Consider the following 19,090-nt stretch of genomic DNA (forward strand, 5'->3'; position numbering starts at 1 on the left):
CCATCAAGTAGCAAGCAGGGCAATAAAACCCAGGATCATTGTGGCCCCCAGATTTGGGCTGTACCCCATAGGTTGCCTCATTCTTAGTCCACCCTGAGGGTCTGTAGTGCGGGCAGGCAGCTCCTCCTCGGAGCAGCCAGAGCTTCATCAGGGACCGAGAAATCAGTCCAGCACCCGGCCAGTAGCAAAGCCAGTCCCCCTGGAGAGACAAAACAATCCCACTCCCTCGCCTTCAGCGGGGAAAGCACCGGCCGGCCCCGAGGGAGGGAAACTTTCCCCTTCGAGGGAAAGGGCCCCGCTCCCTGTCCTTTCCCCGCCGCCGACCGCGACCCCGCGTTGGGCGGCGCGACGCTCCCGGGCGCGGCGCTCCGGGCGGCGGGGTCAGCGCTGCGGCGGTGCCCGGCCCCGCTCGCCTTCCCCCCCGGGCCCGGCTCGGGTCGCCTTCTCGCCGCTCCTTCCCCCCTTGCCGGCTTTGCTCTCGCCCCTGCCCCGCTTAAGGTGGCCCCGCGGGATGCGCGGCGCGCAGCAGCCGGCTGCGGGCGGCCCTGGCGCTCCCCCCACCCCCGGCACAGGGTGGCCTTAAATCGGCTCCGCGCCGCGCGTAGCCGCATCGTCGGCGCCGTCTGAAGGCGGTCGCCGCCATCCACCGGCAGCGCCGACGGGCCGGTCCCGGTCCCGGTCCCGCGGCGGCAGCAGGGCCGGCGGGGAGGACACACCTCCGCCCGGCGGCGGGCGATGCTCCTCCGGCAGCCCCCGGCGCGGTGCCGCCCCGCGCTCGGCGCCCCGGCATCTCCGCCGTGACCGGCGCATCTCACCAGGTAAGCGGGAGGCCCCCGGGCACCGGGGTTTTGGGGGTGGAGGGAGCGCCAGGGATGCAGGGGTGACCTTGCGGTTCCCCGGGTGCCTAGCGCTTGGCGCTGGGAGGGCTACGCTGCCCCGGGACCAGCAGCCGGGTCCCCAAACTTCACCCGTTCCCAGCGCCCGAACCGGCTCCGCGCTTCGTGGGGAGTCCCTGTCCTTGCACGCCTCTCTTCCCCCGGCCCGAGCACCTTCCAGAGAAGCAACATCCCGCTGCCAGACTGGAATTTTCCAGCTGTGGGGTGATGCCCCCAGTACGTGGGGCTATCCACTCGTGGCTGCAGCAGCCGCCGAGTCAGCGCCGGAGGGGATCTCCAACCAGGTTACCCAAACGCGGGTGCCGGGCACTCCGCTGCCCCCCAAGAGGTTTTATTGCGCCTCTCCGTGACAGATACCGGGGAAGCCGAAGGACAGGCAGGCGATGGTATTTGTGTGTGGCCACACAGAGCCCAGGTGGGGTCCGACCCTGAGCGGGTATCCCCGTGAGGAGGAGCTGGGGGCTCTCTAATAAGAGTTGAGCTGGGACAGGGCAAGAGCAGGAGGGCTGGGGAAGGTCTCTGCCCCTTTTCATCCCTGCCTGGCACATGGGTGTCTGTCGAGAGATGCACTTGCTGGTTTTCTGGAGCAGAGTTTGGGGTGGATGGTCCTTGGTGGTGGAGTTCAAAAGTGCTTTTTCTCACCCTCCTCTGCTGCTGCCACCCGTCCATCCAACCCAGGGCCAGGGGACAGCACAGGCAAACTCAGCAGCTGATGCATGAGAGGGAGAAAAAAACCCAGGTGCTGCAAGTCTGGAGGAAAGTAGCTGGTTCCTCAGTAGCTCCTCAGGCAAATCTGCCAAGGCACTATTTCTGTGTGCACTTGGGCAAAGGGGTGTTCGGATCAGTGGGGCAGCAACAAGCATCACCGTAGCAGAGGAATAATGACAAACAATAAATACCCATCTGGCAACTCGAAGCCTGTGCAGGTCAGAGAGGAGTGGGGGAGCACGAACAACACAGCCTCTGCAGGTGTTTTCGGCTCCTTTCTTGGACCCAGAGGAGGCCTCCTCGTGCAAAGCATGTATGTGGAGAGTACAGCAGGGTGCAGCGACTTCACACACAAGTCTGATCACCCACCTCTGCTCAGGCTCAAATCTCGTCTGGTGCAAAAGGGAAAAATGGGTGGTGACATTCATGCCTTACATCGCTGGACTGCCAGACAGCTTCAGACAGGGCTAGGAGCGGGAGCTTAGATAGCGAGTTGGGAGACAGGTGCACAGAGACAACAGAACAGGATGATACTTGCAGAAGGGAGGCCATCATTACTCTGAAAAGAGATATCTTGGTAGGACATTATGGGGAGATCAGTCTCAGGTAATAATAGAGAGGGTTACAGGGCAGAATGGGGGCACTGGCAAAGCTGCCTGTGACAGCTGCATGTCACATCTGTTTGCAGCCATGTGTGCTGCCAGTCCCCCTCTCTCTGCTTCTCAAAGCAGGATGCAGGGACTGGGATCACTTTTGGTTGGTGCCTGCTTCATGATTTCCTGGAAGTTATCTGTTTGTGGGCACACCTGGGACACAGATCCTATGTGAGCACCGGCGACCAAGCACACATTGTGCCAGGAGCTCGGTGGCTGTGATTCCTCCCCTCCTTCTCCCCTGGGAGTGACTTCAATATCACTTTCAGGGCACTTCAGTCTGCACTGAATTAAGGCTCCGCAGGACAGTTAATGTAGATGCACTGAGCAGCTAATGTGTAGTATCGGGTATTTCAGGAATCGGATGAGATCAAATTAAAGCTTTTGGCTTCTTTGACATTTTCGGTGTAGTAATAATTACAATAATTGATAAACCATTTATGCAACCTTGCAATACCAAAGTGATTCAACCTGCTGACACAGAGCACAGCTGAGATGCAGCCACCTTTACAATGGAGGGCCTCAGCCTGACTTGCAAGGCACTTAGCAGCCGCAGGATAGAAAGTAAAGCAATTGGGCTGAGGACACTTGCTCCCATGGCAAGGATTTTTAATGAGCAAGGCTCCGGCACTTTTGGGCTTTGTTATGGTGTCATTTGGGAAGACTGTTGCCTAGGGAGCTGTACAGAGCTATAGAGCAGCTAAATGTATGCAAGAGAGAATATACTTCCACAATTTACAGCCCTTAAATTCACATTCTGGCCATGTTTTGGGAATGTCTTTGTGACTAGTGCTTGTGTCCTCCGATGGCATCTTCCTTGCAGAGTGTCCGAGGTGGACAGCTCAAACTGTGTCTCCTGCGTACCCAGCATCCTTTCTTCTTGCCTGCAAAGCATCTGTAGAGGTGCTTTTTGGCAGGTAACTTTTCTCTGCTTCAGCAGCAGGCCAGGAGATGTCCTTAGGGTCTGAGAGCGAAGTCGTACCTAGCAGGCAGCTTGCTGGCAGGAGCCTGGAGCTGATTCACTCCAGCCATATCCCTGGATGGCTTTCTTCCCTTCTTCACCACAGTAATCACCTGCACACCCCGTGTTTCTCAGTGCCTTCACAGCTCTAGCCCCTGCTGCCCTGCTCCCTCGGGGTGCTGATGCTGCAGGCACAGTCACCCTCAGCTTCCCACTGATGCCTTGGGAGGCAATGTTGCTGTCCCAGCTGTGAGGAGCCACCCCGCAACTCTATCCACCTCCCGGGGCTTCTTCAAAGGCCTCTTCTTCCTCCTCTTCAGCACTCCCAGTTGTCTTTCCTATTCCCAATATTTGGGAGCAACAAAGAGATCTCCTGATGTATGCTGCAAACCTTCATATATATGCCTACGAGGGATGAGATATTTGATAGGCTCCAAAGATGCCCTTTACTGAGCATGCAAAATTGCTCTGGGAAAGCTCTGCAATTATTCTGAAGGATGTACACAGGAAAGATGATATCTGTCCCCTTCCTCCTTGTATTTAATTGTTCCTAATAAAAGAAGAAGCCTAAAAAGGTAGCAATAAGCCAGACTGGAGGCTGGGTCTTACACCTGCAGGGCCCTGGAGAAATCTAGAATTGCTCTGCCCTTTTTGCTCTTGGCTTTTCTGTCAAATAATAAGCATTATGCTCGTCCGCACTGTTTTCCCATCCTGAGATCTCAAAGTACTCCGCATACGTGATTAAGAGCACTCGCTGCCCACATACAGAGCTGTTTGTCAGGATGACTACCCCCACTTACAAGGGAGACACTGCAGCTGATAGCATCATAGCTGAGACAGCCCCAGATCGTCTGTCTCCCAGGCAAGGCCCTTGCATCTCTGAGAAGCACTTGCTGGGAAGCAGCTCATCCTAACAGGACTGCGATTTAAAACCTACGAAGAAGACTAATAAATACAGCGTGCGGATGAGACTTGTGGCTGTCGGTCACCCTCCTCTTGGACATGACGGTGTGAAGCCTGCCCTTCAAAAGGGACAGTGGTCAGACCCTACCAATTCTTCCAGGCTGGTGTATGCCTCCAAACAGCAACCCCACCCATGGTCAGCACACTTATAAAAACTCGGTCCTTCTTCCTTTCATGCTGTTTCAAGATGTGCAGGCTCATAATTAAGAGCTTGAAGTCTCTTCTGTCACACTCTCATGTGACATTAGTGCTCCCGAAGGTCTTTCTTAAGAGCTCGAATTTATCTACTTTGCCAGTGTTCCCAAGTGTTCAATCAACTGCCTTGTTGGCTTCCTCCGCTATGCGGTACGGGGGGCTGTCTGAGATCCTTCCCCCTGAGATAAAAGCATTGCACTCTGCAAATTCCTCAAATTTATAAAATGTGAGCTAAGTTTCCTCAGGAGACACAGCTTCCCAGGGCTGTGACACAGAGCTGGGATCTGCAGCCCCAGCACAGGGACCTTTAGATTTTGCTTGCTGTTCATCCCTCCTCTGAGCAGGTAATCCCACAACTGCCTGATGCACATAGAGAGATTCGTTAAGATGGGGCTAGTTAGCTCAGGGAGACAAACAAGGAAGGACATTGGGGTGAAAAACAAAGCAATCAACAATGTAGAACAGGGAGAAAAAAATGCTGCTCTATATGTCTTTTAGTAGATGAACTGGATTGCATTCAGGAAAAGGTGAAAGGTAGCAACTTGATGATGATAAAAGTAAGCATTTTCCCGTGCTGTGCATAGTGACATGTGGAACGCGCTGCTACAAGATGCTGCTAGTGCTGGGTGTAGGATTCAGGAAAAGAGGAGACATTTTGATGGATAGTAGATCATTCATCACTGGACAGGACAGTCCATTTGAAATAGATCTAAATCTTCAGGCTTCAACCTCTCACAATTGTCTAGCATAGGATTTCTTGTACCTTCCGAAAGCCACAACATTGATCAATGTAAGAGACAGAGGACAAAAGAAGACAGACATGCTTGAGTGAAGATCACTGGGGCATATTTTCATTTCCATGCAGGAGCAAAAAATATGTGTTTTCCAGCCTGTGTGCTGACACTTAACTGTCACAGGTTTGTGTTTTTGTCAGCTGGAGCAGGTTCAGGTTAAGTTCTGATGAGATTTGAGCTGGTCCAGTGGTGTTTAGGCTAATACTTGCCCTGCCTGTGCTGTTGATTTTAATAGACTGCCAGCACCCTGGCAACTTTGTGTGGTGCTGGTTTATGAATAATGCTGCATTACAAAAGAAAATGGTATTGACCTATTCTTCGGATGTTGCCTCTTGGCAAAGAGAGCAAGGGCATTTATTCCCAGTACAGCCAGACTCTAGCCAAGGAAGTTCTGGGATTACGTGGAGCTGAACAGGGTTAGCAGTCAGACAATATCAGCTCTGGATAAAAGATTTTAGAGCAGCAATGTTGTCTCATTCTGTAAGTTCACGGTGGGTTTGTGTGTGGGAGTACAGGGCACATGGGAGCTGCGTTTTGCTAGCAAAGCAGGATTGCTCCTCAGCAGTCCTTGTGTGGGAGAACTGGAAAGAGAAGCCAGGGAGCAGGCAGCCAGCATTAGCTTGCAGACCTTGTTTCCCCTGAGGTGATGCTCCCCATGCAGCGTTTCAGGGCAGCCTGGCTCCTGGAGATACCGTCTCAAAGGGCAGGGGTAGAGATGTAGTTTTAGCAAGGTCCTCTGTGTCCAACAGAAGTCCCCCCGTACCTCTTTCTAGAAACAGCAGAGTTTGATACTTGCCTGGCAGGAGTAGAAGTTGCTAGCTCTTCTCCCCCTTCATGTCCCAGTCATTAAAATAGGGTAGTTAATATTAATCTTGCCCTGAGCCTTCCTCATTCTGAAAGCATGCTAAAAAAGCCAGCTGTAAGGGCATAGTTCTCCTATGGCTACCAGATTAAATTTATTATTATGGTTATGTCCATAGCTACAGGTCATGCAACAGTGCTGGGCTCCCTGAAAGCTCTGTCTGAGACTACAGCAACAGGAGTGCTGTTCATCAGGGCAAAACTGTGCAAAGTGCCACCTCCGAGGCCAGTGCTAGGCAAGCCCAGGTGACAGCAAGGGATCTTGTCCCCTCTACAGTGATGGAGTATCTTCCTCACTGGGGGTGGTCCAGCATAGTGTGTTCGCTGGCTCCCCTCTCCCCTTTCTCCTGCATGGATTGCTGGGTTGATCTTAGCTTTCTCCCTCCCGATATCCCATCCCCTGGATCCTTCCCTCCTGCGGCCCTTCCCCCAGCCCAGATCCACACAAAGGTGAAAAGGAAGGAGGCGCCAATGACTTTCCTGTATCTGCCAGCTTCCCTCTCCACCTCTGACATGAATGAGGCCCTTCATGTGCTCCTCTTGAGCAAACACAGATGCTTTTGTTTTATGGGCTGGTGGGATGGGATGGAATTAATAAATCAGAGCGCCAGTGCTGTGCTGCCACATTCCTGCAATTTCAAGGCAAGATCACACACATTAAAAAAAAGGAGAAGCAAAATAGGCAATCTCTTCAGATGCTCTGATTGTGCCTCCTGCTTGCTGTTCCAGTTGGTCTCCTGTTCCCTTGGCCTTGTTCATTCCTGCTCCTCTTTTCTTCCATTGCCCTTTAACCTCATCTCTTCTCCTGTTCCCTCTGCTTCCCTCAGGAACCACTTTCAGTCACACCTTAATATCACACCTACACCCATTTTTATTCCCTAAACTTTTTGTCTGTGCTTCTCTCACCATCACACTACATTAAGTTCCACCCAAGGGTTGTGCATTCGTATATGAAGTTAAATGTCCCTTCTGCAAGCCCAGGAACCAGGAACTCCTCAGCTCTTATATTGTGGACCAAAATGGTGCTTTTTTTGTCCAATTCTTCCCTGCCTCAGTTTCTCTGTGTAAGGGGAATGGTGCTGCCTGAATGGTTCAATGAGTGACTCAGGGGATAATAAAACACCAGGTATTACTGTTCTCCTCTCAGACATGCTAGTTAAGAGTGTTCCTGCGAGCAAAATTAGTTCCTGCCCCAGGAATGGCCCTCTTTCTCCTTGAAGGGTAACCAGAAATACTTTGCTAGGCTTTGCCTAAAATGAATTCTTTTGATCCAAATAACAAGTTTTTAACATCTCTACTTGGCTACCATCAGATGGTAAGGGGCTAGGCAATCTTTTTTTTCCTCTCCTGTAATTAGCTAACAGTATGTTGGGTTTCAGGAGGGCAGTGCAAACCATGTGGTTTGTAAAAGCTACTGTCAAGAGGCTGAGACACATTTAACTCACTGCAAGGGTTTGGGGTTTTTGGGGGGGGTTTCTGTTGTTGTTTGGTTGAGGTTTTTTGTTGTTGTTGTTGGGGGACTTTGGTTTTGTTTGTTTTTTCTAATGAGCTTAGGCACTTGAAAGTCATTTGCCCAAGTGCTTATCCATTATTGTGCTCATCTTACCTGTGGGGGAACTGAGGCACTGAAGCAGGTGAAATGATTTGCCCAGATCCACACACTTACATTGTTGAAGCCAGAAAAAGAAGCAAGAAATCTTGTTTCACAGTTGAGTGCTTTAACCTCTGGCCTCAGAGGAGGCCGGCAAAGACCTTTATCTTGTTTAGATGAGTGGATAGTCATTCCAAGAGGACGCTGGGGCAAGGGTATCTTTCTGTACTAATACATGTCTTAATGAGTCCTGTTGCTAAGCGGCTTCAGTGAGAGATCATGCATCTTCTTCACTAAGCATTGAAATAATTTTTTAATCATTAAAGCTAATATAGAATCCTCAGAAACATTCAGATCTCACAGCAGGGGCTCAAATTAGCAAGCAAACAGAAACCAAATCCTGATTATCCCTATGCACCTCTACAAAGCCCATAGGCAGCATCTGCTGAAGTCAGACATGAGCTTGGCTGAGCTGGAGCTCAGGCTGGGCAGGGCAGTCCGAGGCGAGCTGACAAATCCTTCTGCTCCAAGGTCCACAGCAAATTTCTTTCTTCCCTCAGACACACATGCCAGCCCCCCACCTCTGCGGAGCAATAGTTAAGGAGGTAGGGGCCTTAACCGCTGACTCCACATAGCTGAGGGGTCCCCTGGCAGATCTTAGGAAGGAGAAATTATTTGCATTTTGGCAAGTGCTATCAAGTGGGAAATCTCAACCTGGCCAGCATTTCTGATCCACCCCACTTATTATTTTTTCCCCACTGGAACTACCTCCTCTATCCTACTCCAAACAATCTCTTGCAGCTTCTGTTTTGTCAACAACTAGATATTTCAGATGTCCTCTCCAGTCCAGCCCTCTGCGCTGCCTTCATTCACATATCTCCCCTCCACCCTTAGATACCAGCACCTCTTGCACTGTAGCAGCCCACAGGCTTCTCGATAGCTCCTCCAGTAATCCCAGTGCATTTCTCATTCTGGTTAGAAACACTCATGCTGTTTCCTGTTTTCCTCAAATCTACACCGCTCAGCAGCATGTTATCAAATGATAACAGGAGCTTTCTTTAGAGCAGAAGTGATGTTTCTGACTTCCATGTTAGAACAGGACTCTTGGAGCATTAAAGGAAAATGCAACAAATCTCTTGTTACTTGATATGCATCGACAGCTCCATTACAAGGGAAGGCACGGGACGCTGCTAAGCATTTCACTAAGACCCAGGCATCACTGCTGACCTCTAAGCTAAGAAGAATTTTGTGGGTGAATATAGTTTGCTCCAAAGGATTGTCTGAGAAAGAATAATTAAAAATTGCTCCTAGCACCTCCAAGACCCTTTGCGCATGGTGCTTCCATTTCTTGTCACCCACTTGAGAACAAATCCTGTACTGTTCATGTACCACGATCAATCTTCCTGCCTGCACTCCCAGTCACATTAGCATACTAGACAAACTCTGCACACTTCATCCCACCTAATAGCCTCTTCTGCAGGTGCTGCAGAGGACCCCCATGGCTCTCCTGTCAACACCTGCTCCCATTCAGCAGTAGATAAGCTGCCTTCAGCAAGTTTCGTTCATAGAATCATAGAATAGTTTGGGTTGGAAGGGACCTTCAAAGCTCATCTAGTCCAACCCCCTGCAATGAGCAGGGACATCTTCAACTAGATCAGGTTGCTCAGAGCCCCGTCCAGCCTGGCCTGGAGTGTTTCCAGGGATGGGGCATCTACCACCTCTCTGGGCAAACTGCCTGTGTTTTACCACCCTCATTGCAAAAAAATTCTTCCTCATGTACAGCCTGAATCTCCCGTCCTTTAGTTTAAAACCATTACTCCTTGTCCTATTTCAACAGGCTCTGCTAAAAAAGTCTGTCCCTATCCTTCTTACAGGCACATTTAAATTACTGAAATGCCACAATAAGGTATCCCTGAAGCCTTCTCCAGACTGAACAACCCCAGCTCTCTCAGCCTGCCCTCATAGGTGAGGTGTTCCAGCCCTCTTTGTAGCCTCCTCCAGATCCTTTCCAACAGGTCCATGTCTTTCCTGTACTGAGGGCTCCAGAGCTGGACACAGGACTCCAGGTGGGGTCTCACCAGGGCAGAGGGGCAGAATCACCTCCCTCAACCTGCTGGCCACGCTCTATTTGATGCAACCCATCCAGCAATCCAAGCCACACTTGAATTGTGTCTCCCTGGAAGTCAAACCAAGTCCTGTAGCTATTAAACACCGGTGCAAAATAGTCTATAGTCACGATTTCTGCTCTTTTGCACTCCCTCCTGCGTTGCACTTACCAGACAGATAAAATCTGATACTAGGTATTTCTCTCCTAAGCTCAACATGGGTCCTGACCTGAGTGTCAGGACAAACACAAATGGCCTAGAAATTAGTTACAGCAGCAGAACCAGGAAGCCAGTTTCTTCCTTCTTCCTTCCCAAGAAGTTTTGGGATGTTTCCCCTGCCTAGGAACTGTTACTGGCCTTTTGGGGGTATTTTTGCAGAGCTGGTAAGGGATGGAAGTAGTTCACATGTGCATGTGAGAAGCTGGGAATTCCTCACCCGGCTTGTTGACCTCTACAAATACCCTCACAGAGAACTGCTTTTGGCCTCATCCTGCCGTAGCTCAGAAACACCAAGGTGTCTGTCACGCTGAGGACAGACAAGATAACCATTGATAGAAGACTGGCATGCCAGGCACGAGCCAGAGAGGTAGGATGTGTGCATGCTTGCAGGGGTTTGGGAAAGAAAAGGGTAGGATCAACCTTAGTAACATAATCCTAAGATCAGCCCAACTTGGGCAGCACCCAGCATCCTTCTGCTGGGAGAGAGTTAATAAGTTCAAAAAGGAAACTCTACTGCAGAAAGAGAGAAAATACTGTTCACCACTCACATAATGTACAGAATCTTGTGAAGGACAAAGACTGTGAAAAGCAACCAGAAGTGCGCTTCAGGGGCAGGAGCTCATTGTCCAGAAAGGACAAATCTGACCTCTGTTTTAAGGCATTTGTGATCTAGAGATCCAGTCTCTATTTCGGCAGCTGCCACTTTTACCAGTATTGCTGTCTGTGGAGAGACTATACATTGACCCAGTGCTCAGAAAGCTTTTTGATAACCAGAGGGTGCTTTCCTCCCCCCAACACAAGGAGAGAGCCAGATGCCTCCCCAGAATCAGAAGCGATCCAGATCCACCTCTGAGATTTACAGCAGCAGCCCATTTCTTGTTTGAACGTGAGACTGCTCTTCGTCTGCCCTGATGTTTCAGGCCAGCCTGATCTGTGTTTGAAGGGAGCTCAAAGGGCTCTCAAAAGAGCAGAGGAGGGTTCAGAAAAAAGCCTAGTTCATCCCTCCCTCCAAGCAGAAGTACGCGTTCCTCAGTTACTCTGCCCAAGGCCAGCTGGCAGCCTGTCCATGTGGAAGGGAGGTTAGGAAGGACAGCACTCTCCAGCAGCCCCAAGTGCAGAAATGTAAGAGCTCGGGAGAGGCACCTCACAGTATTTTCTTGCTGGTATTTGTGCGAAGATCACACTCCAAGCTCAAGGGACAGACAGAGCAGACAATTTACCAGCTTGGACGGTAGCATCAACCCCTTACTACATGCAGGTCTTGAGCAGCTGAAGCATGCAAATTCACAGAGAAGCCCATTAATACAATACAGCACAGGCTGACCTCCCTCCCAAGAGAAGGTTTATAGGCACCACATGCAAATACCACTTTCAGCTCAGGTCACTTTCATTTGCAGTTAAGGAGCACAGTAGAGAGCAGTCCCTATACAACCAAGCCCTGTGGCAAGCCCTGTGCACTCTAGGAGAGAGCGGAGTTTGTTTCTTGTGCTGTGAGCTCATCTGCCCTCAATTCCTTCCCAGCCTTCCTTGCCTTCCCAACAGGCAACCCTCTTCCATTTTAACAGTGCAAGACCTGGAAAAATAGTAACCAAAACTTACACCTTTTTTTTTTTTTTTTTTTCTAGTAAGACTGAATTTATTGTCAGAAAGGGGCATTTGGCGTTTGCTACACATCAGCTCTATCAATTCGCCCAAATGCATCCACTGCATGCTTTTTCTACAAATAAAAACTTCTTTCTGTTGTGATGTAAGGTTATCTTCTGCCAGTGCCTAAGTTAGATATTTTGACTGTTAACCTGACTGCTTCCCTGGCATTCCTGGAAGGTGGGAATCACATACGAATCTCTTGATCTCAGATGCCTTTGGATTTGGGTGTGGCCTGCTCGTGGTCCAGAGTCAACCGCTTCCCTGTTAGGACAGAGAAGGACAGCAGGATGGCCTCAGCAGGACACTGGCCATCACCTTCCTGCCCCATTTTCTGTCATTCCCTTCCTCCCTTTCCATTTCATATGCAAACGGCAGGAGAACAAACACTGTTGTTTTCTGGCTCTCTAATTGTCATTCTGGTGTTTCTTTTAATCAAACCAAAGCTATACAGATCAGATGTGGCATTCAAGGTACAAATCAAGCAGCGGACCATAACGTATATCTACTGCAAAAGACAATTCTCTAGGTACCACTTTATTTCTCCATTCTCCATTTGTTTTGAAAAGTGTCTGCATGACACTTGGATGCTGCACAGCAAGTGGCAAATCTAATGAGTGCTGATGATTTATCTGGAGGAAGAGATCAGAATTAGCATTTTGGACCATCTCAGCTAGTTAGAGATCAAGCATGTTTCACACAGCTCAGAGAGCTGCAACAGCAAAAATGTCCATCAAGGAGGCCAAAGTGGAGTTTCTCCTCTTTCCACTTCTCACTTAACCAACTCCTGCCTGATGTGATGGCAACTCATCAGTTCTGGCCAGAGTCCATTCTGTGTTAATCTCTGGAGCAGCCACCCACATAAACATTTTGCTCAGATTTGCTGTTTGCATGATGTTTTCTTGATCACACAATTCAGCACGTATCTTCTGCCCACAGTTGTTTCTGTGCAGTAAGGGGTCTGGACTCTGATTCTCCAGTGTGCCAGTACACACATGTAACCATTAAAATGGTAGTATTTCCACAGGTTTTGGGAAGACAGTAGACATCTTTAGCTGCATCTGTGTTTTAAATGGCATAATTGCTGTTCCACTCATTTTCAGTGTGATTTCAGTCAGAGCAGCTTCTCCTTCAGTTTCTTTTGCCCTCCCTAGGAGTAACTGGGAAGTCCAGCAGGGAAGAGCATTTTAACATTGCCTTTGAAAATAGGAGGAAAACAAGCTGTCTAAATCAATCAAGAGTGTGCATTAGTGATAGTATGTTCCTCTGGAGGTATGCATTTGATGTCATATTGACACATATCTAAGATCAAAGCCCATCTCTGCATCCTGGCTGCTACCAGAGAAACAGCATTGGCCTTTGTGCCCCATATCTTTACAAGGAGCTTGTGATCAACGTGAAATGTTTTTCCCCCAAACAAGCACCTGTGAAATGTAATTATCCATCAAATAATGCCTAATGCCTTTTCTCTGAAAAAGTAATTCCTCTCCGTCTTTGAAAATGTTCTGGAAGCAAATACTATGGGTTTTTCCTTTCTGCTTTTGTAAGAAACCTGTAAAATGACAGCTCCCACTCCTGCTGGAGAGAAATCAGCTGTTAACTCAGTAGGAAAAGCTCTGGTTGAAATGTACAGATACTTTCGAACAATCCAGTATTGTTTCTGCTTCCTTAGAATTATTTTGCCTCCTTGGAAAAAAGAAATTTTTTTTTTTTTTTTGGATAATGCAGATATTGGGCTGAATCACGCTGATACATTTGGAATGATTATTCTGTAATAGTCATCAGTGCCTAAAAAGGACCTCAGTTCTGCCAGAGCTTGGCAGCAGGGGAGAGAAGTTGACATTTGAATAAGCTCCCGACTTCCCTTTCAAGAGGGGATCACTCCAAGCGGCAAGGTCTCACAGGAGAGAGCTGGCTTTCCCAGGAGACATCTGGTACCTCCTGCTTCTGTCTGGGCCAGAGCTGCCAATCTTTCTCTGGGTATTTCTGGCACCCCTGGATTACGGTTCTGTAGCACAGGGAAATATGGTTGGGGCAGAGCCCACCCTTGCCAAAGCTCAGGGGGACAAGGAGGCAGTGACAGGTCGTATGGGTCAATAGTGAAGGACATGTGGGGCCAGGCTGATTAAAAATAGTCTGGTTTAGACCTCCTTTTGCAGGCTCTGGAAGGCTCTCTGCACAGCTGGGCTTTGCAGCAAAGTTCAAGGTCTAGGCTATATCTGAACTGGGTTATCTTCGTTCCTGCTGATAGCCCAGATAGCGTCTGGATACCCTTGATCTTCCTGGGGACAGCAGGCTGAGCCACGCACCATCTCAAAAGTATTGGCTCCCGTGGGACCCAGCCAGCAGATTTAATTAGCTTCATTTCTTTTTTGTCTTCTGTTGGGGTTTTTTTGCCTTTTTTTTTTTTTTTTAATGAACTTGGGAACAAAGCCCTGTGTAAAGCATCACCCTCCCCCACTCCATGCTGCTCAGACACAAGCCACATATCTGGGATAGGGATGCTGTGGAGAAAGGCGCTGTGCTGAGCTGTTTACAGACCAAGGTTGAAGGAAGATGCTTGACTTGGGTTCACGCAGGCAGTGGAGGGATAAGGTTGTGGAGGGTGCACGGCGCATTCCCCAAGGATAAGCATGGTTTCTGAGATGAAGTAACTGCAGTCCCATATGGCAAAGGGATCGGAGCTGGCAGGGAGAGGATGAAGGCTTTCTTTGCATCTGAGGAAGCAGCGCGGGGGCTTGGGAAGGGCAGCTGTTTTGCTATGAGTGACTCACTTCCCGGGGAAGTTGTCCCCACAGGAGCCCGCGCACTGAGTGATAGAGCGGAGATGGGGCTGAGCCTTGAAACCCCACAGCTGCTGGTAGCTCTGCTTTTCCTGCCTTGGGGAAGAACCTGGCCATCCTTCCCCTTATTGTTTTATTATTTGTAGCTCTCTGTTTTTTATCTCTTCAGGGGGCTTAGTTAATTTTGCCTCACACTCTATCCCCAGGAGTGGTAGGGAAGTGCTCACCTCATTCAGATGGCAGGCGTCGCTTGCCCAGAGTCATTCACAAGATCTGCAGCAGAGGGAAGATTAAAACCCCCAGCAGAAGAGCGGCCTTCCACCTTCAGACAGGACTGTAGTGGCCTACATTGCCTGTGCTACTGGGAAGTCAAGATCCCAGTGAGAGTTAGCAAAGAGCCTTTCCCTTCCCTGTTCCACCGTTAAAATTTACCTTCCTAGAAAAAAAAATCCTTCTTTTTTTTTTTTCTTTGTTTTTAAACTCTCTGGTTCCAGCAGAGTTTATGGTAGAAACTGCTATTTATTGAGCAGAAAACCAAATCTCCCTTTTCGCTTTCTGTTTCCCACCCCCACAAGAAATACAGCTGGATGTAAGCCCTCAGGTGCTGTCCTTTAGATCTAGCCTGTCCTTTCTGTCCGACATTGACGCCATTCCTGCAGACCTGTCTTAGGGTCAGAGGAGTCCCGCTGCCGAGAAATGTCCTGTTGTGGCTACGTTTGCACAGTAATTACCCCTGCTTATCCCAGAGCAATAACCCATTCCACCCACTTCTGTTGATTCCTTGAATCCATCCTCCCACTTTATTGTGCACATCTCAAACAAGGAGGAGACTGCCCGGTGAGGGAGAGCACTGCAGCATCGAGGCCTGTCTCAATTTTAAACAGTATTGAAGTTTCAGCTGAAGGCTCTGATGGGCCCAAGGGAATGGCAGGGAGAGAGGACAGCAGTTTCCTGAGGATTTCAGCAAAGCAGAGACAGAGCCGTTGCTGATCACCACAAATACCAGCGCTGCCATGAATTATGCATTTCTTGTTTAAAGAGAGGTCGCTCTCATCAATAATTGAAAGCTCCCTGCTCTGCCTTCAGCATCACATCTCCCACACCGGGAGTTAGGGAACTCATGAAATCTGCATGGACTTCCTCAAGGTGGCTGGGGGCTGATGGAGAGAGGCAGCAAAACGCAAGCAAAACAAAGCAAAATCCCTGCTGACAATTTTGGTACGTGAAATTAAGAGTCATCTGAACCTGCCAGCAGCTCTGCTCCAGTTCTGTTCCTCACATCCCTCTCTCCTCCCCCTCTCCATGCCCCTCTCCTCTCAGGGTACGCACAGAACGGTAGGCTTGCGAACGTGGTATAAATCAAGATTAGAGGGTGTTTCTTGAAACTTTTGACTCCATTAGCTGAGACTAGTTTGCTTTGGGTGCTTGCCTAGAAAAGTTCCCAGGGGACAGTTTGAACTCTGAAATTTGTCCCTCTGGGAAGATAATGATCTTTAGAGTCTGTGTCTCAGACTACAGACATACAGTCCTGGGGCTGGTCCAACACTGAGGGTCTTGTAAGCCTGGCTCAGGCAGGCTGACTGCCCTGATCCAGAAGCTGCAAAATCATCTTGCCTGCAGAGCAAACTTTTCAAAAGGTGTGATTCTTGTGCTGAATCAGGTGAGTGGAGAGCAGAAATGAAACCTTAGAACAGAACTACCAAAGTCTGTGTGATGCTAACCATCTCAAAGTTATCAAAGAGGACATAAATTGAACAGCCTTTCATCAGGGCTATAGGAAAATTGCAGGCACCTGAAATCACATGTCAGCTGATCCTATCCCTAGCTTTCACCTTTCTCTACCATTCACCCACATGTGTCCTTTCAAACTACTCCACAACTCAAGAAGAAAGTCACATATATGACTTCTTAAAGTTGCATCTGAACAGTGAGACTGCTCAGGTTTTCTCCAGCCTGGGAATCCTTATCATGCTCCCAACACCTGAGCTGCCCTGCCTGTAGCAAATTTTACTCTGTGTTGGTAATTAGTCAACAGCAGATGAAGGGATCGATCACATATGATGCTCTGAGCCTCAGCCAGATCTTACTTCTCTTTAGCATGAGTCTGAGGCATGCAAGCTGGGACTGGACTCTTCCCACTATGTGCTTGTCTCATTCTTTTCTCCTGAATCCTTTCAGATTAATGCCCCCTGCATCAGCACACAAGCTTAAACGGAGACTGGATGCTGTTGTGTGCCAGGAGTTGAGAAGTCTGACAAAGCAGCATGAATCGAGAGTAGTATGCGAAACATTTTGTCCCTATCATACTCAGATTTGTGCTCTGTGTGTGTGTGTGTATTCGTTTATTTTTTCATGGAGAACAGAAGATTGATGGATGAAATTAAGAAGAGGGATGTGTAATTGGAAAACAGCTCAGGAAGGCTACAGGCAGCATATTGAAGGCATCCATCAAAGATCCAGATAATGTTGTTAAGGGTGTGTAACACAAACAGGGGCTGCAGAAGACACTAGGAAAAAAAATAAAAAGGAAGAGAAAGAGGAATAGGGAGGACAGGGGAAACAGCAAGGGAGGAAAAGAGCCAGCAAGAGAGTACAATCAATAATATTTGTATTGCAGTTGCATCCAAAGGCTCCTGCTGGGATCAGTGCAGGACTGTGCAAGCACATTAAGAGACAGTCCCTGCCCTCTACAGCTTAAACCCAGGAATTACGGGATGATCGCTGGAGGTGGGTTTAGATGATCACAAAATTTTCTTCTGATCTTGAATCTCATTTAATAGGATCTACTCTGAATGGGTTTAAAGGCAGAAGGAAGGTAGCTGGTTGTGCCAAGAATACACACAGTAGTGCTTGCCAGCCAGGCATGCAATTAATCTGAGCCACTTAGGGGACTTTGGTTTTAATTATAAAAAGTAGGTAAAAATCTGTGCAGTAAACCTTGGTAAGCCCCACTGGGGCCATCAGCAGACTAACCAGAGGCATTGACATGTGACTGGGTTTTGATTCTGTGTGTTCTAGAGGATGGGCTGATGCTTTAATGGACCACTTTGTGGGAAATATTCCAGGCAGGATGGACATTAAGAAAATGCAAAGGGCCTTTGTGTGGGCAAGGAGAGGAGATGAACACTAAAATGATTAGTAGGCCAGGGGATTCCTCTACTCCTGCAAACAGGGAAGAAGCGAGACTCTTAAGGACTGAGAAGAGGCAGGTGAAAGATGTAAAGGAACAGAGAAGAGCACAAGCATGATGGATGCATGGCGTGGCAGTGGGGGGGAGAAGGTAAGGTTTTAAAAAGAAAATAAGGTATTTCAAGACAGATTTTCTGAAAATCGGGTTTAAGTTAGCTCATCTGTGAGCTTCACAAGTAACCTGGTGCTATATGCAGGGTTCAACTTCTTCAGCATTGCATGCTTTGGTGAAGCAATAGAAAGAAGGTGCATGTAGAAATAAACGAGCAAGGAGCAACAGGGGAGTTGCACACACAGGCAGCACCTCCGCTTGTTTGCAGTGTTTGGGAAGCATGAACAGGGCTGCCCGTGAGGAGGAGGAGAAAGAACTAAAAAGAGAATTTGTTAAAGCTCTTCCAGCTCTGATCCACTCTCCTCTGTGCTCTCTTGGTAACACAGCTGCCACCGCCACCTCCTCCTCTCCTTCCCTCCAGAAGCAACTTCAGTTTGCAGGATGGGCATGCCCACTGCATAGAAACTGTGCCTGTATAATTAAGGCCTTTTATTAAAGGGAAAAACCACTGGCTGCCTGACTCTAGTTCAGGGACATTTGTAATTGCAAGCATACTAGAGGAAGCAAGGAGTTGTGATGACCCTGAGCCAGGACCTGGGTGGACCTACGTGTCTGCCACTGCTATGAGACAGTGCAGAGCCCTCTGTGGGTTTCTTTGGTGTCTCTGTCTGTTCTCATGGCCTTGAGTGATGGGAAGCTTTGCTATGTGCTATGTGCAAGGGAAACTATCCCTTGGTGTAAGAGTACCCTGCCCTGTGTCCAGCCTAGATCTGTATCTTACCAAACACCTATGCCTTCAGCACTAAAGCTTGAAGGGGATTCTTGTACCTGCCCTGGATCTGGCCATCAGAAAGCAACAAAATTATGCAGAACCAGCATCTTTGCTGCACAAGGCTCTTGCTGGAATCAGTAAAACAGTCCTGTGTGTGTCTGGCCACACAGACTCCTTGACCCACTCCTTCATCAGTTTTCACTAGCTTGAAAGTAGAGGAATGGCTGCCATGGAGTTCTCTGAGCAAGAACATAAGAAGCTGTGCTGGTTTGACTGAAAATGAGTTAATTTTCTTCATGCAGTTAGAAAACTTTCTTTTTGTAGCTAACACAGTCATTATTTGGATTTAGTTTGAGAACAAGAGAGAATACCCCAGGACAGAGTTAATGTTTTTAATTGCTCTGGTCTGAGAGCCAAGGACACTCTGAGTGCTCTGCCCACAGGTGTGAGGCAGTGAGGAAGGAGGGCATGGATGGGGCAGAGCTTGACTGACATCCAGACTGATCAATAAGAGCATTCCATCCCATTAGTGTCATGCTTTATGTTTAAGGAGAGTCAAGATCTTCTGGTTGCTCTTTCTCATGTTCTTCTCTCTTTTCGTCAGAGCTGGGGAAGTTCTTTTCGGGATGTTTAGTTCTGCCTTTTGCCATTTTGCAGAGGCCTCTGGGCCTTTCTGCCTTTTTTCTCTCTTTGACATCAGCTGT

General features: G+C 48.7%; 1 protein-coding gene across 4 annotated transcripts in view; it reads left to right on the forward strand.

Moving 5' to 3' along the window:
* Positions 1–377: 377 nt before the first annotated feature.
* LOC136097136 (galactosylgalactosylxylosylprotein 3-beta-glucuronosyltransferase 1-like) overlaps positions 378–19,090 on the forward strand; it is a 33,212-nt gene continuing 14,499 nt past the window's right edge. The window contains exon 1 of one of the 4 annotated variants that reach the window (XM_071809344.1): positions 378–818. Coding sequence is in view for 2 of the 4 variants with exons in the window: in XM_071809335.1 (XP_071665436.1) it covers positions 17,625–17,653 (29 nt within the window). In the remaining 2 variants the exon portion in view is untranslated. Of the gene's footprint in view, positions 819–17,482; positions 17,654–19,090 lie in introns of those variants that run through there. The other 3 variants (XM_065829217.2, XM_071809335.1, XM_071809329.1) reach the window with 3 other exon arrangements.

This window comes from Patagioenas fasciata, chromosome 1 (assembly GCF_037038585.1).
Source record: "Patagioenas fasciata isolate bPatFas1 chromosome 1, bPatFas1.hap1, whole genome shotgun sequence".
In the NCBI taxonomy this organism is placed as follows: Eukaryota; Metazoa; Chordata; class Aves; order Columbiformes; family Columbidae; genus Patagioenas; species Patagioenas fasciata.